Below are 24239 nucleotides of genomic sequence, written 5' to 3' on the forward strand. Positions count from 1 at the left end.
TCTCTACCTCATAAGGTTGGGTTTTGTTTTGTTTTTTAGCATTCCCTACTGGTTATTAAGTCTCTATTTTAATAGTTCTATTTTTGCAGAGTGACTTTATTGAACAAATTGATGAAATGTTCACTAGCTAGTAAAATTTGCCAATATTTATTTTCAATGAGTGGTGATCCTACAAACTTGGCATATAGGCTGATAAAGTTGTAAATTTTGGTTTATTTTTTTAGCACAGACAGAAGTAAAAATATTGTAGAAATTTTTTTCTTCTCTGAGGTAAGATAAAATTAGTACAGAGGTATGACTGCATAGTAATGGTTCCATTTAGCTTTATTTTGACTTTATGGTACATGGCCTTGCTTTCAGTTTGCACTTTAAGATCTGAGCCTGGATTGTGTAGGGTCCTCATCAGTTAGGAAATTTTGTAACTTGTCAAAATCTTGTGATACAGTTACTGACCCTTGAACTTTTAGTATTTTTATTTAACATTATTATTTTAACATTTCTCAGTATTTGTATTTTATTGCATTTTATTATCCATTGACTGAGAAAATACATAACTGAAACCTACCATGAATTCAGTAATGCTTTAAAATAGATTAACATTTTATTAATCACAACAAAATCTATAAAAATTTAAAAATATGAAAGTATATGTTGCAAAATATCATCTGTTCTATTTGGAGAAGATATGTGAATGGTATACATATTTCTTATTTATTTTACCAAATCACTTAATGAAGTGTAGATCCTTGCAAAAAACTGCAAGAGTCTGGGGCCCTCAGGGAATCATTGTTGTGGTCCTTTTCCCAACCTCCTATACTCTTTCACACCAAGGATCAGGCCCTAGAATTTTTTCCTATTTCAACTTTTACTTTTAGTGATGTCCAGGCTTCATTTTATAAGGACTTTATCCTGTGTGCATATTGTCATTACCATTATGTCCCCCCAGAATGTTTTTTGTTGGATTGAGTCACTTTTCCTCTCCTTTCCTTTCCCTCTGAAAAAGAAATTACTTTTTGTTTTGTTTTCACAGAATGATGGTGAGGATTTCAGTTACGTCATTGCATTTTTCCTTGGAACAGCAGCATGTCTTTACCAGGTAGGTTCTGATTCCTTTTTTAAGGAGCAACTCACTTCTAATGTTATTAATCAATAAGCATTTATTAAATGCCTGATATGTGCTCAGCAATGCACTGTGCACTAGGGATACAAAGAAAAAAATTTAATCCCTGCCCTCAAAGGCTTGTATTCTGTTGGAGGGAGACAAGATGTACACGTGTAAGTACATGCAGAATAAGTATTTGCAATATAAATACAAAGTAATTTTCTGGTGAAGGTACCAGAAACTGGAAATTAGGAAAGGCTTCATGCAGAAGACAATGTTTGATCTAATTTTGAAGGAAACTAGGAATTCTAAAAAACAGATATGAGAGTTTGTGTTCCAGGCATGGGAAGCAGGCTGTGCAGAGGTACAGAGATAAGAACAAATGAGCTCAGAAATTGAAGATGCATTGTTGTGTTTGAGTGGTAGCAAGAAGGCCAGTTTGTCAGGATTGTAGAATGCATATGCATAAAGGAATATAATGTTTATAATATGGCTGGAAAGGTTTAGTTGGAGCCAGATTGGAAAGGATTTTAAATCCCAGTGGGAGAAGTTTATATTTTTTCCTAGAGATAATAGGGAGCTATTAGAATTTATTTAACATATAAGTAATATAGATGTGTTCTTTAGGAAAATCATAGCTGTATAGAAGAGATGACTGTAGTTAAGGAGACCAGTTAGTGGGCTAATACATTAGTCCAGGGAAGAAGTGATGAGGGCCTAAGAAGAGGATATACAAGAAATATCCTGGGGATAGAATTGATAAAGCAATGTTTGAAACTATGTATGAAACTATGTTTATATGTGGGATGAAGGAGAGTGAGAACTCAGGGCTTACTCTGTGATTGTGAACCTGGTTGGCTAGAAGGATAGTTGGATTCTTAATGGATATAAAGAAGTCTAGAAATGAGATTACCTTTTCAGGAAGAGCAACATGTTTTGTTTTTGACATTGCGTTTGAGATGCCTGTGAGACAACCACTTTGAAATTTCCAACAGGGAATTAATGATGCAGGACCTCAGGAAGAAGACTAGAATTGAATAGATAGATCTGGAAGTCATCTGCATAGAGATGATAATTAAACCCATGGGGACTAGTGAAGTCACTAAGAAAGACAGTATAGGAAGAAGAAAGAGGGTTTGGGGAGCCCTGAGGAGAGAAGAAAAGGTTTGGAATAGATGTTTTGGGGAGTATGGTAGAGACTTATTAAGGGAGAAGTAAAAAAAAATTACTTTGCTGTACAGTTGAGATTTTTGTTAAGTTGTTTCAGTCACGTCACAGATGAGGAAACTGAGACAAATAGGGTTAAATAACTTGCCCAGGGTCACACGGCTAGTAAATGCCTGAGGCTGGATTTGAACTCAGGAAAATAAGTCTTCCTGTCTCTAGTCCCAGTGCTCTATCTACTGTGTCACCTAGCTGCCCCTAGTTGAGATTACATGTCACAACTTTATACTGGACCCAGTCAGTATATAGTTAAATGACTTCCTTCAGAAACACATGAATGGGAATGGAGGATATAGACATTGGAAATAACCTAGGTAGGAGTTTGATAAGGTGTGAGCAGCAGAAAGACAAGGGGGCAAGAAAGATGGGATTAGAAGACAGTGTAATGTTATCCTTGTTAACTATAGGGTTGAGATTGGGAAGGAAGAAAAGTTAAACCAGATCAGGGGAATAGTCTGGGAGAGGACTAAGGGGAAAGCAACTGAAGAACACTGTGAGGTTGAAGACTAAGACTGAGGAGTGAGGCATGGTGGAAGATGGAATGTTAGAAGGTGTTAGTAAGATAAAGGAATTTCCGGATTCTTGCTGTGAAAATAGAGCACAGGTGATGGCAAGGCCAAGGGTATTATATGCATTAGTTTTATACCATTAAGAAAAAGTATAGTACCTTGTACATTTTAGAAGAGTGAGGATAAATAACACCTACTTTCCCATTCTTTATTTTCATTAGGTAATTATATTTTCACTTGGTTCTCTTTGTGACCTATGTCTTTACTTTGAGTACTTTTATATACAAGAAGTGGACTCTTGCCTTCCTCCCTTATGGATGTCAGAGTAGCTTTCAGAACTACCTGCAGGGATTTGAAAAGGCTGCTTATTGGTGATTAGGGTAGCCTACAGCTCTTGTTGTTGTTGTTATTGTTAGAGTTGTTTCAGCCATATCTGACTCTTTGACACTATTTGGAGTTTTCTTGGCAAAGATACTGTAGTGCTTTGCCATTTCCTTCTCCAGCTCATTTTACAGATGAAGAAACTGAGGCAAAGAGGGTTAAGTGACTTACCCAGGGTCACAGAGCCAGTAAATTTGAGGCTGGATTTGAACTCAAAAAGATGGATCTTCCTGTGTACTTTATCCACTGTACCCCCTAGCTGCCTCAACAGCTTGTTGTAAAGGATTAACCTATTTTTGATTAAGTGGCAACTTTGCCTCTCAGTTATAGTTAGTAGGAAGGCTGTTACTCCTTAAGAAATCTCATTCTCCCCTGAATCTTCTTCATAGTCTGGAATTGTAAAAATATTCCTTTCTGCTTTAAGCAGTTCAGTTCAACTGATCTAGAGCCTCTTTGGAGCTGGATATTACCAAGAAAATTCTCTGACTTTCTAATGAAATGGTCAGCTGAGTGCATTTAAGACAAATTTAGCTAGAACCTAATCCCTGTAGTGGGTTCTACATAAACTTTTATATTAGATTCTTCAAACACAGTTCATTTAAGTATATATACACACAATTTCCTATTGCTACATGCATGATATGTACTATGGTTAGTCTTTAAATGCAAAATAAACTTTGAGTTGCATATTATTTAACCTAGATAAGGACTTTAGAGATGATAACTACAAATTCCTCATTTTAAATATGAGTAAACTGAGGTAAAAAGATTTGCCAGATTACTAGCATTTGAGATAGAATAGAATTATCCTCATAGGCTATTGTCATTCCTAGCACCCAAATGGGATAAGTTAAGTCATTTCTGAAAGCACAACAAAACACAACAGGTAAGTAAATCCAACTAAACAGCCCTAGACCTGTTTGCAGTGATGGTGTCAGATATCAGTATCACAGATTTAGAGCCGGAAAAGAACATTGGAGGTTATCTAGTCCTAACCCACTTTATTTATACAGAAGGAAACAGAAGCCAAGACAGGTTAATTAATTTGCTCAGTGACACATAAGTAGTCGGTGGCTGAAACAGGATTTGAACTCGGGTCCTTTCTAGTGCCTTCCCTCCACCTGCCTCCATGTCTTCCCTCTTAGATTATCCTCCATTTACGCTACACACACACACACACACACACACACACACACACACATACATATACATGTGTTGTATATGTACATATAGAGAGGTATATATGTTGTATATATGTATGTACAGATATGCATATATACAGAGAGGTATATATATTCTCTTTATATATACACACAGCCAAAGACATAACTTGTATTTACAGTTATTAGCAATTTGTCTCACCAGTTAGAATGTCAGCTTCAGGATGGTTTTTTAACTTTCTTTGTATCCCCAGCATTTAGCACAGTCCTCATCACACAGTAAGCACTTAATAAATGCTTACTGTTGTCTTACTGTGACTCCAGATCCAGCACTGTTTCTTCTGTATCGTGTTATCTTTATTCATTTAGTAGACATTATTTATTAAGTTTTCACTATATTGTACTGTGCCAGTTGATAAAAGGGATACAAAGGTATATGACTGAGTTCCCTGTCCTCTAGGGATTAAAGTCTAGTAGAATCTTGTCTTAGGTTATCTTCCTGATAGATTGTGCTATGTACCTGTATTTACATATTAATTTTTTGGGTACATATTCAAGTGATTTACTCATGACAGTATATTAATTCTACAACATAAGAAAGTCCTGTAGAATCCTGATTAGCCAGTTTTAGGAAATGTATAGTGGGATTACCAAATTTCCCACCTCTCTGACAAACAAACTCCACAACTCATCCCAACTTGCCTGCTTATTGTTTATCAGGTATGCCATACACATTCCTACCTTAATTACTCAGCTCACACTATTTCCCCTAGCTGAAATGATATTCCTTAATCATCTCTTATCTAAATCCTACTCTTCCTACTAGGTCTTCCTTAATCCCTACCTCCCCCAAGAAAACCTTTCTGGTTATTACACTACCCTCTAAACTCTTGAAATGATTACTGCTTGGGCAAGTCATTTGTCACTTAGACTATTCTGTGTTTTGTTGCTATTTATCTTTTTAAGTCTTTTAATCTAAACTCCTGGAGGGTTTGGGATAGTATTTAATGTTTTTCTGTATTTCTAACACATTGCTCCTAATAAGTGTCCATAAATAAACATTTGTGATAGTGATTTAATTTACTAAGTGCCTGTTATGCTGGGGATAAGAAAAGAGGCAGAAGACTGTCCCTGCCCTCAACCAGCTTACAGTCTAGTTGGGGGAGGCAGCTTGCAAACAAACGTGTAGAAACAAGCTACATATAGGATAAATAAGAAATCATCAAAAGAAAGGAAGCACTGGAATTAAGAGGGGTTGGGGAAGGCTTGCTCTATGAGGCGGGATTTTAGTTAGGACTGAAAGGAAGCCAGGGCGTCAGTAGTTGGAGCAGAAGAGGGAGCACGTAACAGGCATGTGGAAACAGCCAGAGAAGGTGCCCAGAACGTTAGTGGAACAGCCTGGAAGCCAGTGTCATTTAAGGAGTAAGGTGTAAGAAGACTGGAAAGGTAGGAGGGGACTAGGTCATAAAGGACTTTGAACACCAAACAGAGGATTTTGTATTTGCTCCTGGCGGTAATAGGAAATCAAATTTTTCAGGATGTTTGGATGCTTCTTGTATCATGGATACTTTGTATCCATAGTATACTTGTTTTCTCCTTTGCGGAAGAAGACATCTAATCTTTTGCCAGAAAGAAAAGGTGACTCTTCTGAGATGATTCTTTTTTCTTTTTAACATTCATTTTTTAAAAAAATTTGAGTTCCAAATTTTCTCCCTTCCTCCCTTACCTCTTCCCTCCCTGGAACAGTAAGCAATTTGACATACGTTATACCTGTTGAATCATGCAAAACACATTACCATATTAGTAATGCTGTGAAAGAAGATACAGACCTAAAGGGAAAAAAACCACACACAAAAAAAGTATAGAAAGTGAAAAATAGATTGCTTTGATCTGTATTCAGACTCCATCACTTCTTTCTTTGGAGGTGGATATAATTTTTCATCAGTCCTTTCAAATTGTTCTTGGGTCATTGTATTGCTGAGAATACCCAAGTCATTCACAGTTGATCATTGTACACTATTGCTGTTGCTGTGTACAATGTTCTTCTGATTTTGCTTACTTCACTTTGCATCAGTTCATGTAAGTCTTTACAGATTTTTCTGAAATCATTTCTTATAGCACAGTAATATTCCATTTACAATCATATACCACAACTTGTTCAGCCATTCCGCAAATGAAGGACACCTTCAATTTCTAATTCTTTGCCACCACAAAAAAAGCTACTGTAAATATTTTCGTACAAATATGTCCTTTACCCTTTTAAAAAACCTCTCTGAGATGATGTATAAAACCATCTTCATCTTTATCAGTTTGCTTAGGAAAACACTACTCAATCAGCAGTTCTGTATATATTGGTCATCTATTTATACGGCACAGAAGATTGCTGAGTAAAGTGTATTATGAACTTTTTAAAGTGTTATATATAAGTTGCTATTATCATTATTTTTATTATTGGAGCAGCTAGGTGGCACAGTGGATAGAGTGCTGAGTCAATAAGATTCAGCTTTCTGAATTCAAATCTGACTTCAGACACTTACTTGCTATGTGACCCTGGCAAAGTCATTTAACCCTGTTTGCCTCAGTTTCCTCATCTGAAAAATGAGCTGGAGAAAGAAATGTCAATAAAGATAATTCCATTATCTTTGCCAAGAAAACCCCAAATGGGGTCATGAAAAGTTGTTGTCATTACTGCTATATAGTAGGTATTATGTTAGGAACTGTGGAGGACATGACAGAAATATAAATAGTCCTTTCCCTCAGAGTTTATAATTCAGTGAATGCCATATGAGTCATAGTGGTGGTCCAGTAGTTTACAGGAATACTAGAAGGGACCTTAGAGTTTATCAATTCCTTTTTTTTTTTTTACAGATGAGAAATGAAGGACCACTGAGGAAATGACTTGCCTAAAGTCACACAAGTATTTAATAGCTAAGCAAAGACCAGTAGTAGCTTTCTTGATTCTAAGGTCTTTCCCATATACTACACTGAGTGATCACTCCTGTCTGAGGTGCTCAGGGAGGCTTTCACAGAGGAGGGGGTACTTGAACTGGGCCTTAGAGTGTGGGTTAGATTTTAATAGAGATGAAGGTTAGGAGCATGCTGCATAATGGGACCAGTTTGAGTACAGAGGCACAAGTACAGAGGTGACAGGCAGTATGATGGTGATAACTTACACTTGTGTAGTGCTTTAAGGTTACATGTTACATTCATTATCTCGCTTGATCCTAACAGTAAGTCTTTGAAATAGAAGTTGTTTTATTGAGGAGGAAATGATAAAGGTCAAGCAACTTGTCCATGTTTCACACAGCTAGTGTCTTAGTCAGGATTTGAACTGAAGTATTCCTGTCTCTCAAGTGGTAGAAAGAACATTTGATTTGGTTTCATAAGACCTGGGTTTGAAACTTGGTTCATAACTTCTCTGACAGGGGCAAATAATTTTATCTATCTGAGCTTCGGTTTCTTCATCTGTAAAATGAGGAAGAGTTGTTCCCCAGTAGATCAGTGGTAAAATAATATGAATGAATTGTTTTCAAAGAAAGAATTACAAACAGTGACCATATGAAAAATTGCTCCCAATCATTAATAAAAATGCAGATTAAAACAGCTCAGGGATTTTACCTTATAACTTGAAAATTGACAAAGTTGGCAAAAAATGGGTATAGTAAATTTTTCCAGTCATTCTAAGAAACAGTTTGGGATTACATGAGAAAAGTGACGTCTTTTTATACCATTTGTCCCAACAATACACTACTTGAGATAAACACACACACACATACGTGTACACACATACACATATATGTATATGTATACACATACTCCTAGCAGCACAATTCATGGTAGTAGAGAACTAAAAACAAAGTGAGTGGCCCGTGATTAGTTGAATGATTGAAGAAAATTGTGTCATAAGACTGTATTGTAATATTTCTGTGCATCGAAAAAATGAGTTCAGAGAAACATGGGAAGATATATATGAACTGATGCAGAGTGAAAGGAGTAGAAGCAAAAGAACAGTATACTTAACTATAACCATGCAAATGAAAAGGTCACTACAGGAAGCCAGACTCTGAGTAACCGAAATACAAGTAATGTCCAAGTAACTGAGATATCAGTGATGATCCTGGTTTAACTAATGGAACATATATTCCTCCTTTCCTTTGCATTATCAGAATCAGACACTGATTTCTTTTTCTTTGGTACAAAGAAGGGTTCAATTCTGGTGCTGGATGAGGGCATATGCTATGGCAGCCCAAGGGTGAGATACATCCAGAAATAACAAGTTGCATAAAAACCAAAGTCATGAATAGAACTTTTTTTTAAAAAATTAAGATATTGAACTAGGAGATTTCTAATGTCCTGTGCTGAATTTTATAACTCTGTGAAAGTTTGTATCATTCAAAGAATGAACCAGTTTGGTTCAGTGAGATTAACGATAGAGATGCTTGAGGGATCCTGAATGTATGGTTGAGAAGTTTCAGTTTTCTTATCAAAGCATTGATGATTTTTGAAGAGGACTATGAAATGGTTTAGGTAAGTCATGGTATTCTGAGTAGAGCAGAGGACTGGGAATGAGGAACTCTGGGTCTTGACCTGGCTTTACTACTAACTTGTAACCATGGACAAATAATTGTCACTGTCCTTCACTGTCATTAGCTTTAAAATGGGGAAGGGGGATATTTTTTCTTTTTTCTTTAATAATATTTTATTTTCTCCCAATTACATGTAAAGACAATTTTTAACATTTATTTTTAAAGATTTTTGAGTCCCAGGTTTTCTCCCTTTCTCCCTTAACTCCCCCCTCTCAGAAAGTAAGCAATTTGATATAATTATACCTATTCAGTCATGCAGAACATATTACCATATTATCTAGACTATGAAAGAAGAAAAAGACCAAAAGAAAAAAAGAAAACATGAAAAAAAATTAAGTGAAAAATAGTATGCTTTGATCTGTATTCAGGCTCCATCAGTTTTTTCTCTGGAGGTGGATGGCATTTTTCGCCATGCTTCCTTTGGAATTGTTTTGGCTCATTGTATAGCTCAGAACAGCTAAATCATCTGCAGTTGATCATCATACAGTATTACTATTACTGTGTACAGTGTTCTCCTGGTTCTGTTCACCTCACTTTGCATCAATTCGTGTAAGTCTTTCTGAAATCAACCTGTTCATCATTTCTTTTAGCACAGTAGTATTCCACTATAATTATATACCACAACTTGTTCAGCCATTCCCCAGGTGATGGGCTTGTAAAGGGAAATAATTAGGCTTTTTCAGCACCAATGTGAAGTTCTGTGGTTCTGTGATTTAATGTATCTTTGATTCAAGAAGTGTTTTAGAAACTTTCATCCAACTATTGAAGGCAAGATGGATTGAGCTAGGAGAAATGAGAGCCCCAAAGATTCATTTGGAAATTCTTACAGTGATATAGACTGGAGAGATTCAAGGCCCAAACCAGGGTGATAGTAGTGAGAATGAACAGGATCAGAGGTGGTGAAGGAAGAATTCCTGGGACTTCATGACTGATTGACTTTGGAAATTCAATGAAAAGGAGTTTAAAATTACTCTAAGGTTTGGAACTTGGCTAAGTAGATGATGATACCTACAGGATTAGAAAAGGCAAGAGAAGCAGCTGGTTTGTAGGTGGAAGATGACACACACAGATTTAAGCATTCATTATTGAAGTCACTGGCGAAAATCATTATTTTTGATATGGGATTTTTATAGGTGGCATATTCTTTCTGACAGCAAACAGCAAGGTCACTGCAAAGTTTTAGTTCTACAAACTAAATGAAACTTAATTTTCACTTTAAGCTTTAAAGGCAGTATTAGAATGCGGGCACACCGTTCTTGTGTAGAAACTTTAGTTCCAGGGGTCCCTGCCTTTTTTACAATCTTTTTTTTCCCAGTTTATTTATTGTTTATTTATTGTATCTTCAGAAGTTGCCAGGCTGCCAGATTTATCAAGTTTGATTGCAGTGAATGAGAGTTTTGTGAATGACATCTTATCTCTGTAGTTGGCAGTCCTTATTGCATCTTAAGATAATTTGTAGATGTTTTGCTTTTAAAGAAGCAAGTCAAAATGCTCTATAGGAGAATGTCGGGTAGATTGTTGCATCATGATGAAACAATGTCTCCCAAGTATTCTTTTTTTTTTTTTTTGAGAGGGAAATAGATAATCATTTTGTCAGATGATATTTCTTACAGCAAATCTTGCTGGGAAGAAACATAATGTTGATATTTTTTCATTATAAACAGTCATTAGGGGCCCACAGTTTGCTAGATGCTAATATTATCTCATTTTTTCCATCCATCAGAATCTTTGCCAAGCACTTTTGAGCAGAACTGAAATTACACTTAATTTGCCATTTCTCAAGCAGTGGATACCACTGGACGCAGAAGAGATTAGCAAGGCACAGCCACTTCATCCTCCACTTATTCAGCAAACATTAATCACCTACTGTGTGTAAGGCATTGTGCTAGGGGGTGGATATACAAAGGTGAAACATGACCCTGTCCTGCACTCAGGACCAAATCTCGAAGTGGGCAAGAATGTGAAATGCAAAAGAAGATTATTCCCTGTCCTCCCAAAACAGAAGCAAAGTATCTGGTCATTTGTGTGCCTGTGATGTCAATCATATAAGAAATGTCCTTGGGATATATTTTAAACCATGATTATAGTTTGATGGTTTTAACTTTAAAAAAAATTTTTTTTTGTTGTAAGCAAGAGCTCAGGGAGAGGATTCTGGGAAGATGGCGGAATAAGACAGGAAACACACTAAATTTCTCCCACAAACAAGATAAAATATTGTACCAAAGTGAACTTTGAGTGGCAGAAATAATTAAAAGCTCGGGTAAAGCTGTTGTCCTCCTAAGACAACTTGAAAGGACCTTAGGAAAGAACCAACCTCCATTGGCAGAGGTTTGGCTGGACAAACAGCACGTCCTTCAGGCAGCTGGGTCTGGAAGTAGCCTCAGCTTCCAGATAGTTGAGTAGGGGAATATCACAGGGTTTGTACTGTTACAGGATTCCAGGGCCAGCTATGCTGACCACACACACTCCTGGGGTATGGGTAAAGAGAAAGGAGCACTCTCCTCTTAAGCTCAGTAGTAGAGGAGTGGGGATCAGTTTAAAAATGAGAAATACTTAACATTTACTAGCCATGTGACCTTGGGCAAGTCACTTAACCCCAATTGTCCTGCCTTCCTCCCTCCAAAAATGAGAAATACCAGCAATACAGTGATCCAGGACAATTCCAGAAGACTTATGATGAAAAATGCTATCCATCTCTAGGGAAAGGACTGATGGAGTCTGAAGGCAGATTGAAGCGTACTTTATTTTTCTTGGGCTTGTTTGTTTTGGGTCTGTGTTTTCTATCATAACAGGACTAACATGGAAATATGTTTTGCATGTCTGCATGTGTAGAACCTCTATCAAATTGCATCTTCAATGAGGGGGTAGGAGAGGAAGGGAGAGAATTTGGAACCTAACATTTTTTAAAAGAGTGTTAAAAATTGTTTTTACATGTAATTGGGGGAAAATAAAATATTAAATAATTTTTTTAAAAAAAGACTACAGCTTAGGAGAAATATTAGGGATGCATAGATTCATGGATTTGACAGTATGTTCATAGAGATAATAACTGAACCAATGGAAAGTCATAAGATTTCCAGGAGAAAGTGTAGAGAAATAAGAGGACCCAAACAGCCTTGGACACAGACCTAGGGTAAGGAGCCAGGACATTGATGATGATCCAGAAAAGCAGATTCAGAAAGAATAGTTAGACAAGAAGGAAGAGAATTGGGAGAGAATAGTTCATGAAAGCTCAAGGAGTAGAGAATATCTAAGAGTGAGTGATCAGTGTTGTCAAAAGTTATATTGAACAGTGATCCAAGACAGTTCCAAAGGACTCATATTGAAGAATGCTATCTACCTCCAGAGAAAGAACTCATGAAGACTGAATGCAGATTGAAGCATACTATTTTTTGCTTTCTGTTTTTTGTCTTTTTATGGGTTTTTTTCCCCTTTGGGTCTGTTGTCTTTCACAACGACTAGTGCAGTAATGTGTTTGCATGATTGAATATGTGTAACCTATATCAAATTATTTACTGTATCAGGGAGGAGGGTAGCAAAGGGGGAGAGAGAAAATTTTAAACTGAAATTTTTTTTTAAAATGAATGTTAAAAATTGTCTTTATATGTAACTGGGGAAAATATATTTTAAAAAATCAAGTACAATTTATTATGCTTCAGCTGAGGTAAAAACAAACCAGGTAGTAGTCATGATCTCAGACAAAGTTAAAACTAAAATAGTTTTAATTAAGAGATAAACAGGGGAAACTGTGATAAAAGGCAGCATAGAAAATGAAGCAATATGAATACTAAACCTATATGCAGGAAATGCTGTAACATTTAAATTTGTAAAGGAAAAATGAAATGAATTAGAGGTAGAAATAGATAGTAATACTATAATAGTGAGGGACTTGAACCTTCCCTTCTCAGAATTAGAGAGATATAAGCAAAAAATAAGGTTGAATAAAATCTTATATAAGCTAGATATGACAGATATCTGGAGAGAATTGAATGGGAATAAAAAGGAATACACCCTTTTCAGTCACACATGGAACCAAAACTTTATAGTTGAATGCAGAAAAGCAGAAATATTAAATTCATCCTTTTGAGATCATAATGCAATAAAAATTATATTCAGTAAGGGACCATGGAAGCACAGATAAAAAACTAATTGCAGACTAAAAACCTAATCTTAAAAACTGAGTGGGTTAAAGAACAAATCATTGAAATAATTTCATTAAAGAGAATGACAGTAATGAAAAAACATATCAGAACCTTATGGGATGCAGCAAAAGCAGTAATCAAGAAAATTTATATCTCTAGATGCTTGTATCAGTAAAATAGAGAAAGAGTAGACCAATGAATTAGATATGCAATTTAAAAAAAAACTAGAAAAAGAATAAATTTAAAATTATACATTGTGACCAAGTAGGATTTATACCAGGAGTGCTGGGATGATGAGAGCTATTAACGTAATTGATTATATCAAAAGCAAAAGCAGCAAAAGCCGTATGATTATATCGATGGATGCAGAAAAATCTTTTGATAAAATACAACACTTATTCCCATTAAAACACTTTGAAAGCATAGATATAAAGGAATTTTCCCTCAAAATGATAAGAAACAGCTACCTAAAACCATCAGCAAGCAATGTTTGTAATAGAGATAAGCTAGAAGCTTTCCAAGTAAGATCAGGAGTGAAACAAAGATGCCCACTGTCACCTGTAATAGTCAATATTGTATTGGAAATCTTGACAATAGCAATAAGAGAAGAAGAAGAAATTGAAGGAATCAGAATAGGCAATGAGGTAATAAAATTCTTTTTGCAGAGGATATAATGATGTACTTGGGAACTCTTTCGACTAAAAAGTTAGTGTTAACAATTTTTAACAGAGTAGAAGGGTATAAAAGAAACTCACCTAAATCACCAGCATTTCTATATATCACCAACGAAACCCTGCAACAAGAGATAAGAGATGCCCTATTTAAAATAACTGTAGGTAGGATAAAATACTTATTAAAACAAACCCAAGAACTACATGAACGTAGTTATAATTATAAAACACAGTTTATACAAATAAAGTCAGATTTAAATAATTAGATAAATACTCTTCGTGGGTAGGCAGAGTCAATATAATAAAAATGACAATTTTGCCTAATCTAATTTAACGCCATCCCAATTAAATTACCAAAAGATTATTTTATTTTGCTAGAAAAAAATCATAACAAAATTTATTTGAAGAACAAAAGGTCAAGAATATCAAAAGAATTAATGGAAAACAAGAACAGCATAAAGGAAGTAGGTTTATCAAGTACCAGATCTTAAACTATACCGTAAGACAGTAATTATCAAAACTATCTGCTATTGGCTAAAAAATAGAAGTGGATCCTTGTAGACATAAAATACACAGCAGCAAACGACTATAATAACCTTGCATTTGATAAATGTAAAGATTTAAGCTTTTGCGGTAAGAATTCATCATCTGGTAAAAAATTGTTGGGAAAGCTAGAAAGCAGTCTGACAGAAATTGGTCATAGACCAATATCTTAAACTATTTACCAAGATAAGGTCAAAATGGATTCATGACCTAGATATAAAGGGAGATAGCATAAGAAAATTAGAAGAATATAGAATATATTACCTATCAGACCTATGGATAGAGAACAGGTTATGAATAGAGAACAGGTTATGAATAAACAAGAGATAAGAGAGCATTATCATATGTAAAATGAATAATTTCAATTATATTTAAAGGGTTTTATTATAAAACCAATGTAGCCAAGATTAGAAGGAATACGGAAAGTTGGGAGAAAATCTTTATAGACAGTTTTTCAGATAAAGGTCTCATATCAGATATATAAAGAACTTTGTCAAGTTTTTAAAAATGCAAGTCATTCCTAAATTGATAAATGGTTAAAGGATATGAACAGGTAGTTTTTTAAGGAAGAAATGAAAAGTATACATAGTCATGTGAAAAAATACTGTAAATCATTATTGATTAGATAAATACAAATTAAAACACTTGGAGATCTCATTTTATACCTATCAGATTGGCTAAAATGATAGAAGGGAAAAGTGACAAATGTTGGAGGGGATTTGGAAAAATTGGGACATGGATTTAATGTTGATGGAACTGTGAACTGACTAAACCGTTTTGGAGAGCAATCTGGAATTATGCCCAGAGTTATGTGTATACCCTTTGACCTGTTCACGCTTAAGTCTGTTTCCCAAGGTGATTGGGGAAAAAGGAAAAGAACTCATATTTTCTAAAATATTTATAGCAGCCCTCTTTGTGGTGACAAAGAAATGTAAATTGTGGAAATGCCTGTCAATTAGGGAATGGTATATGATTGTGATGGAATACTACTGTATTATAAGAAATGATGAGCTGGTTGATTTTAGAAAAACATGGAAGACTTGCATGAAATAATGAAGAATGAAATGAGCAAAACCAAGAGAACATTGTACACAGTAATAATATTGTTCTAAGAACAGTTTTGAATGACTAAATCATTTTGAGTATTGCTAAAATCAAATATAAAGGACCTATGAAGGAAGATGCTATCCATATCCAGAGAAAGAACAGATAAATAGAAGTATGTATAATATGATGTTTGTATATATACATATTTGCATATGTATATATATACACACATACATACATACACACATGTGTCTAATGGTAAGCTTTTCTAGGGTGCGGTGGGGAAGGAGAAAAAAAATTTAAAAATGCACAGAAGAGAACAAAAGAAAATTTAGAAGGAAGCACAGAAAACCAGGTTAAATGATGTGTATTTATTACATAGTTTGTTGTTTTTTTAAAAACTGTGAAATGGAAATTGGTGGTTTTATATCGAATACTCTTTTTATGTTGTGCTGTGTACATGGAAATGTTCTTTTTACTTTTTATATTTAAGTTCAAAATCAATAAAAAAAATTTTTTAAAGAATTCAAGAAGGTTTTGAGGTGGGGGAAATGGCTGTGATTAAAAGTAAAAGGCATGTATAAAACTTAAATACCAATACATATGTACTTATGTGCATGTAAATTGTATATGCAACAAGTGCCTATGGATACAATGTGTCTTTGTGTATGTAGACGTATGTACCTATGTAAATGTATATGTGTGGGAATGTTATATAGGCATTGTTCAGTCTTTTCAGTCGTATCTGACTGTTCATGACCCCATTTGGGGTTTTCTTGGCAAAGGTACTGGAGTGGTTTGCCCTTTCCTTCTCCAGTTCATTTTACAGGAGTTCAGGGTTAAGTGACTTGCCCAGGGTCACACACCTAGGACGTGTCTGATTCCAGATTTGGACTCAGGAAGATGAAACTTGCTGATTCCAGGCCTGGCTCTCTCTTCACTGCACCACTTAACTACCCACATATATGTACATTGTGCGTGTGTGTAACAAGAAAAAAAAGGTACTGGGTTAAAACAGGTTAATAATTGTGTTCTCACAGATATAATTAATTGCAGAACTCAGTTTATTTGAATTGTTAATGTGTTTCTTAATCAGTTCTAATTTTTTTGTTGGAACTGATCCAACTTTTACTTTGGTATTTTGGTGTATCAGTGATTCATCAGTATGACTGATTTGAGGTCACCATTTGAGACCACAGTTCCTCCACAGTTTTTTGTACATACTTTTGACTACAACAACCCTTGAGCCAGTTTAACATGGTGAATTTCTGAATTGTCACAGATTCATTCTTAGTTTTTCACAAGGCATTTTAGTCTCTTACATCCACTCTAGGATATTCACCTCTTTTTTTTTTTTTTCTGAAACCAGCCTTCAATTTAGCACAGGAGCATTGCCTTCTTTCATGTGATGTTTTGTAATATCACATAGTGACATTATGGTAATACCATATCACATTATGTCTTTTGGTAAATTTTAGATTTTTCTGGAAGTTGGTTGAGTTGCTTAAGATTCTCTGCATTGTCATTTGTTATATGATTACAAATATGTACAAATATATGTACACCAGCATATACAGAGGGGTCTTGGGAATACACTTACTGTTAGTGGCTGTGGGTTTTATTCTGCCATGTTAAACCTTGAGCGTGGTCAGGACATATTTGGAATTAACTTTTAGAATAGCGGTCCTTTTCGTTCATGTTCATTCTCACCAACATTTTATAAAAAATGATATATGTATTTACATATACATATATAATATATACATAAAATACACTTTTTATGCTTTTCTATACTTTGTTAGTTTGAGGATAGAGAGGAAGGAGCAGCAGTCGTCTCAGTATTTGGATATACAGTCCTGGTTGCCCATCATCCTGGGAAATTTGCTCAGCCTGTTGTAGAGATTTTCCAAATGTGCTTCTTAAATATTGTATATATCATTTTTTCTTTTAGAAAAGTGAAGAGAATGAAAGAAAATATTATCTTTTCTGTTAGCTGTGGCGTTTTTAAGACAATGGTTTAGAGCTCTTAAATTGATTCGCCACTTAATAACATTTATCCCCAAAGCAACTGGAAGGCATAGGAAATAGAGTTGGGGTCAGGAAGACTTGAGTTCAAATTCTACCTCAAACACTTACTAGCTGTGTGACTCTGGAAAGATAATTTAACCTCTCCCAGCCTCAGCTTCTTCATCTGTAAAATGGAGATGATAATAATACCTCACAAGGTTATTGTGAGGATAAAATGATACAGTATTTGTAAAGTACTTTGTGAATCTTAAAGTGCTATGTAAGTATGGACTGTTATTATGACTATTATTGTATGCTGGCCTATTGCATTTTGGTTGCTGAAATATCTCTTCCTGACCAATAATAATTGTCTTTGATTTTTGTTTTTGGACAGTGTTATTTGCTCATCTGCTGCACGGGCTGGAGGAATGTAAAATCTTTCTTGACTTTTGGCTTAATTTGTCTATGCAACATGTATCTATATGAACTCCGCAACCTCTGGCAGCTTTTCTTTCATGTGACTGTGGGAGTGTTTGTGACACTACAGATCTGGCTGAGGCAGCCCCAGGGCAAGTCCCCCGATTATAACGTCTAAAACAAGTCTGACTATTCGCCTGCAACAGCTGCCTAGAGGGCAAGAGAGCCTCCTCCCTGTCAGTGGGGAAGATTTCCACCAGACACCAGGAGCGACATTTTCCCTCCTTTCTCCACCTTTCTTTTTGTTGTTTGAAAACAAAATAATCTGCCTCTGAGTACACCTACCATGGAATTCTTCCAAAAGTCTTTGAAAACATTACTGACTGAGGGATTGTGATCATGAAGAAGACAGGCCCCCTTTTTGCTCTGCTGAGCTTGTGGATGGACAAAGTCAATTTGGAAGATAACGAGTAGCAAGCTGCAGCACATAAGCTTTTCTGAGAAATCCAGTGAAAACACGAACATAGTACTAGTTCTCCAAACCAAGTATGAACCAGTACCAGCGTTGGTCTTTGCCTTTGTGAGGCAGTAGTACAGATTAAATAAAAAGATGCTATGGCATACTGGCAAACTTATATTTGAAATGATAAAATAGTTACTAAATGTCAGATTATACACCAACAGGAATGTGCATTTGTGTGTCTAAACGTGATTTTTTTTATTGGTTCTTTTAAATTCTCACTTAAATCCTTAACAGTAGAAACCACCTAATTCTGAAGATAATCCTGGCAGTCTCACCCAGACGAGAGCTTTAGAAATATTTGAGGAGACAGTGATGCTTATAAGCTGCTTGTGTGTAATTTTCGAAGTGACCATTATTACCAAGTTTTATTAGAGTTTACTGTAAGGCAGAAAAATCCTCTATTTCTCTAGTACTGTAATTACCTTTCAGTGCTACTGTCTTAAGTCCTCAGTAGCCTGCCAAATGAAATTGTAAAAGATGTCCAAATGCTTTGAAATTCTGTTTTGTTAATCCAGGCATAAACAAAAGCTCCCTACAGTTGTAAAATCCATGAGATATCAGTCTTGCTTTTGGCAGTTGTATTCATGAATGTCTCATTTTAGAAGAATGAAACTAATGTTTTCAAGGAGAAATTGTGAAGGCAACAGCCTGAGAAAGCAGGAGGTTACTGGAATGGGAGTCAGGAGACTCATACTCAAATCCTGGCCCTGCCACTCACTGACCTTTGGCAAGTACCTGCCTTTTTAGACTTATTTCTTCATTTGCAAAATGAGTGGGAGTCTGGAGGAGAGAATTTCCAAAATTTCTTTCATTTCTAACATTCTATAATTTCATGAAATTTGGTATGTTGAAAAATCATGGACTTCATGCTGCTGGTTAAAAGATACATTTGCAAGTAAAATGACATGTCCGAAAGAAGCTGAGGAAAGACCAGGGAAATTCACCATTGTGTGGTTTTAATTACCATGTCCTTCTGTATATGTTGGTGTACCCACCCAAGAATTTTTATTATATGCATATCATATACATTACAGTATAAACTTTAACCAGAACATTTTTTTTTTTTGCTACAGTCAACTTCTAAGTGAAAGAAAAAAAATGACAAGAAAAACTGTTATCAGGGATTTATTTGAAAAATACAGTACAGGGTATGTGCTAGGTTTAGTACACATTCAACCCCTTCTTTTATAACTACAAGATTGTACAAGAAGAATTGATATTCAGGATCATGACTCTGAGGCATTACAAGATCATAAATCATCAAGAAACAAGAGGTGATATTCACTGTTCTGTACTACATACTTAAAAAGAAATGTGTGGACCAATAACGTTTTGTAAAGATTCCAAACGAATTGAAACAAAGATTTTTTAAAATTTTATTTAGGTCAGAAAGATTTATTTATTTTATTCCATCTTTCATCCATCAACATCCACATCACTCTTTGTACATCCAACATTCTTGCTTCTGCCAAATTGGGAATGGTTTGTTGTCTAGGATTCTTTGACTCTTTGGAGGAAAATAGATTTTTACCAAGGATACAGAGAAATCCTGGACTCTTGAGGACATCTCTTGAATATTTATAATAATTATCCTATAGTTTTTAATACTACTTTTTTTGTTTTAAGAACAGTTTCTATTATATCATCTTCATGCTACCAGGTGTGGTATAGAAGATAGTTATTGTTTGTCCAAATTGAACAGAGGAGGAAACTGAGATACAAAAACTGTGTGTGACTTACCAAAGTTCCTCATGACTAACCTAGCGTTAGTATTCATGTCTCACGGCTTCAGGTTCAGGACTCTTTCCACCAAAGTGGGAATCATGAATGTTGTATTCACAGAATACATCTTTTTCTTGGTAAAAAGTCGAGAATTTAGACCACTTAATAGCAATGAATCCACACTTCCTTCTACCAAGTATTGATATATTTTTCCCTAATTTAGGGTGTCTTAAGGGTCCAAGATAATTTTTTCTGTCATGGCCCAAATAATACTCTTATTTTTCCATAAGCCTGACAATAATATGACTTATTTGCTCAATAGAGTTCTTCCTTGTTTGCTCTGGTATGTCAGTACTCAGGAATTTTCATTTCTGGGCTTCCACATGTATGTAGTAATCTCCATCCTCTTGACTAGGACTCTACTTTCTGTGCTAGAAACAAGTATATTAGAAGTGGAAGATCTGCTTCCCATAACTGCTGTTGCCTTGAGACCAAGAATATTTTTCTTCAATTTTGAATTTTTACTATGTAACAAAAATAGGAGTGTTTATCAGTTTTTAAATATGTGAAATGTTATCTTCAATTAACTCCAGAATTGAAGGCCTTAACTCAGTTAAATTAACTGCCCTAGAAAAGCGCATCAGATTCAGAGCCCCATTTCTTTTATGCTGCCTCTGAAACTCCACTTAGCCTCTAACTTGTCAAAGTTGCACAGAGGCCAGAATATTTTTTCACCCTTTAGATGCAGGCCACAAGGCACCCTTTCTAGTATTAGGTAACTTAGGCCAAAAATGGTCTAGGGAAGCAATTTTTATCTATCCTATGTTCCCTATGCATTAGGAACATCTTTGATGACCTGTCCTGGGCTATAGGAATTACTGAGTATATACATACAGCCAGACTCTCTGTTCTTTTTGGCTATTTAAAACTTAGTTTTGTTGACCTAGAAGTAAAGTTTTGTGTTCTGTGAAAGAGGACTGAAATTATTGTAGAAATTGTCTCTACTCTACACAAACCAAACTAGGCATATAGACCCACTGTCGAGATGAACCCTTTGAGAAGATAATATGAGAAGATTATACTGTTATTTTTGATTATGCTGATGCTTTCCTTTTTTTTAATCTTTTAAGAAAATGTGATATTCCTGTTTCCTAGTACAGTAAGCACATCATCATCATAGCAAAGGAGGAGTTTAAATTTATTTTAGCATGCTGGCCTAAAAGTTGAAATAAATGTCCTGATTATAAAAGTCTTGTGAATGAGTATCAGTTGAGAATTTAGCTCTTGTAATATAATTTTACAAAGTTGAGGATAGTTTTCATCTCTATTAATTTTCTGGTATGGTGAATCGAATGGGAGATTGTAACTCTTGTAGAGTATTGAGTTTCTAAAGAGAAGTCATATCATGTGAGGAACTGGGCATGTTTAATGTGGATAAAAAAAAAGTTTAAGTGAGAGAACATGATAACTGTCTTTCAGGTAGTGAAATGGGTTAAACTTTTGTGTTGCTCCAGAAGGGAGAACCTAGGGTCAGAAACCTAGGATAGATTAGACAGGAAGGTCGATTTCACCTTAATATAAGGAGAAAAATTTTTCCAACAGAGCTGTTCAGTAACATATCATGGGAAGTCCTACTAGGTAGGGAATCCCCTGCCCCTCAGTTTATGAAAGCAGAGGCTATATGCTTGCTTGTCAGGATTATTATGGAGGGGATTGCTACCTTTGGTGTAGGGGATTTGACTATTTGACCTCTGAGGCCTCCTCCAGCAATCTTAAGATTTTAGTCTGTTACTTCAAGATTTATTACTTTTTGGTTTTTTTTTTAGCTTCTACTTTTAACAGGTGAAAACATAAGTAGAATTTTGATACAATATGAGTAAAAGTAAAATGGTTGGTTGCCTTGTTATTTTTCTTATTAACTGAATAGAATTGGAAACTGGCACCCAGTATATAGTTACACTACTCTCACTTGGAAATATTAGTAAGTCATAAATGGTCTTCACTGGGTGGCCAAGTGGCACAGTGAGTAAGAGCACCGGCCCAGAGTCGGGAGACCTGGGATCGGTTCTGGGCTCAGATACTCAGCACCCACACAAAAATAACTGGCCGTGTAACCTTGAGCAAGTTACTTAACCCCAATTGCTTAAAAAAAATGGTCTTCACTGTAGTAGGTGTAGTATTAGCACCCAAGGAAAGAGCAGGGTTAGTTAGCTGTTAAGGAGCTCATTTAGTTAAATAATCTAAATAATAAATCAGTAGTTTTTAGAGTTTAATTTGGTTGCAAAAATGTTTGTGGAATGTCACTTCCCATGATGGGACTTACTGTCTAATAAGGCATTCCCTTCCATTGTTGTCATTAATTTTACCTATATTTCAATGATTTTCCTTGCCCCATTTGCCTCTTATCTTCACGTCCTTCTCACCACACACAAAAAATCACTCGGAAGATGAATCAAGGAATCTTTTGAAGCTCCTTAGCTCCCCAAAAGAAAACTTGTTACTGCATAAATGTAGATGAAAATACAACCATTATTATGTTACAGTGGACATTATACAAGTTAATTTCCATCGCACTGGAAGTCTTTAAGCAAAGGTGGAGTAACCACCCATAAGGAATATTGTATGGAAGTCGTGCTTGAAGTAGGGGTGACCTAGATGACATCTGAGGTCTCAGTACTGAGATTCTGTTATCTGATTGGCGTTATAAATGGATACTAGGTACAATATCTAGGGAAAAAGCAAGTGCAGCAGATGTGGACAAAGAGATGGTGATTTTAATGTAACTCTATATAAACTTTAAGCCGTGAGCAACAGAGAGGCATGGTGGTCCTTGGGAAGCTTTGGAGTCAGGCCCAAGTTAAAATCTTGCCTCTGAGACACATTCATTCTATAAAATGAGCAAATCATTTCAGTGGCCCAGGCAAGTCATTTTAAGTTACACGTGAGTTTCAGATGTTTGAGGGAGTTTGAGTACTGTGAGTTCCCCAATGATGAGGTCATAGATTCAGATACTTCCTTATACCCCCCTTCCCCCCAAAAACAACTTCAGGCTATAGGCATGAGAACAAATGTACAAGGAACCATCACACAATCTCCTAAGGTGTGTATGAACAAGTATAACGTAAAGTGTCAAACCTAAAGCAGTGTTAATAATTTAGGACAGAAGGGGTGTTCTGGGGTAGGTAGTTTCTAATCTAACCTTGACATTTTTTATATGAATACTGCAATATATAGTTAATCATATAATTAATCAGTGATCCAGGATATGAAGTTAAAACTCAAATAGTTTTCAGATGAGTAGTGTGTTATATTTGGGAACTATTTTACTGTATTTTCTAGTTTTAGGTCATAGTCCAAACTGAGCATATGTATAATAATAGCTATGATTAAAGTTATTACAGGGAGAATCTGCTTTAAACAGAGCCAGTGTATGGAACTTCAAATCTATACAAATGATCAATTAAGGAATTGACTTTATGAGATTCATTAGGACTCCTAGCATTCAAAATAAGAACCATGTTTTAAAAATTTTGTCATTTGCTTTCTTCTTAGGATTTTATATATTACCTCCATGAACACCCCCCACAATTCTAGAACCCTCTTTAAAATGTCAGTCAATTAAATACCCTGCCATGAGAATGTATAGAGGACATTAAGAAAGAAAACAAAGAAAGGAAGATATTTGAAACTCTTCAGAATGACACCACCTGCTTCTGGGAAATGCCCCATTTGAGAAGCTGTGGGAGCTTATAGTCTAACATGGCAGTTACGCTGTTTGAGATTTAGTCCGTTCCAGAATATATTTCATATCCTTAAAAGCAAGATAGCTTTGAAACAGTATGTATAAATTTATCCATGTCATAACTGAACTTTGTATCTCCCACGGAGCTTAGCACAGTGTGCCACTTGAGGTAAGTTTAGAAAATATTTGTTGAAATAATGAACTGAAAACCAGTATTGATTATATAGGCCACCATACAGGTTTTATGAGAGCCTATATTCAAAATATATGTTGTGTATTCATAGACCATTAGAGTTTTAAAGATTCTTAGAGAACGTGAAATCCAAATCCATCATTTTGCAGATGAGGAAACTGAAGCCCAGAAAGGTCGAATGATTTGCCCAGGACCACATAGTGTCAGCTAAGTGGAACAGTGGACGGAGCTTTGGTTCTGCAGTTAGGAGGACCTGAGTTTCAAATCCTA

At 35.5% G+C, this 24239-nt stretch overlaps 1 protein-coding gene across 5 annotated transcripts in view; it reads left to right on the forward strand.

Moving 5' to 3' along the window:
* Positions 1-24239, forward strand: part of SEC22A (SEC22 homolog A, vesicle trafficking protein) — a 92524-nt gene that overhangs the window by 62958 nt on the left and 5327 nt on the right. For 2 of the 5 annotated variants that reach the window (XM_069064940.1, XM_069064941.1), the window contains 2 exons: positions 1031-1096; positions 17767-18476. In XM_069064940.1, coding sequence (XP_068921041.1) covers positions 1031-1096; positions 17767-17967 — 267 coding nt within the window. In that variant the 3' untranslated portion in view covers positions 17968-18476. Of the gene's footprint in view, positions 1-1030; positions 1097-7244; positions 7294-10685; positions 10854-17766; positions 18477-24239 lie in introns of those variants that run through there. The other 3 variants (XM_069064943.1, XM_069064942.1, XM_069064944.1) reach the window with 3 other exon arrangements.

This window comes from Petaurus breviceps, unplaced genomic scaffold (genome assembly GCF_028583685.1).
Source record: "Petaurus breviceps papuanus isolate PSGF00001 unplaced genomic scaffold, PetGlider_PUasm1.0 90654, whole genome shotgun sequence".
NCBI classification, from domain to species: Eukaryota; Metazoa; Chordata; class Mammalia; order Diprotodontia; family Petauridae; genus Petaurus; species Petaurus breviceps.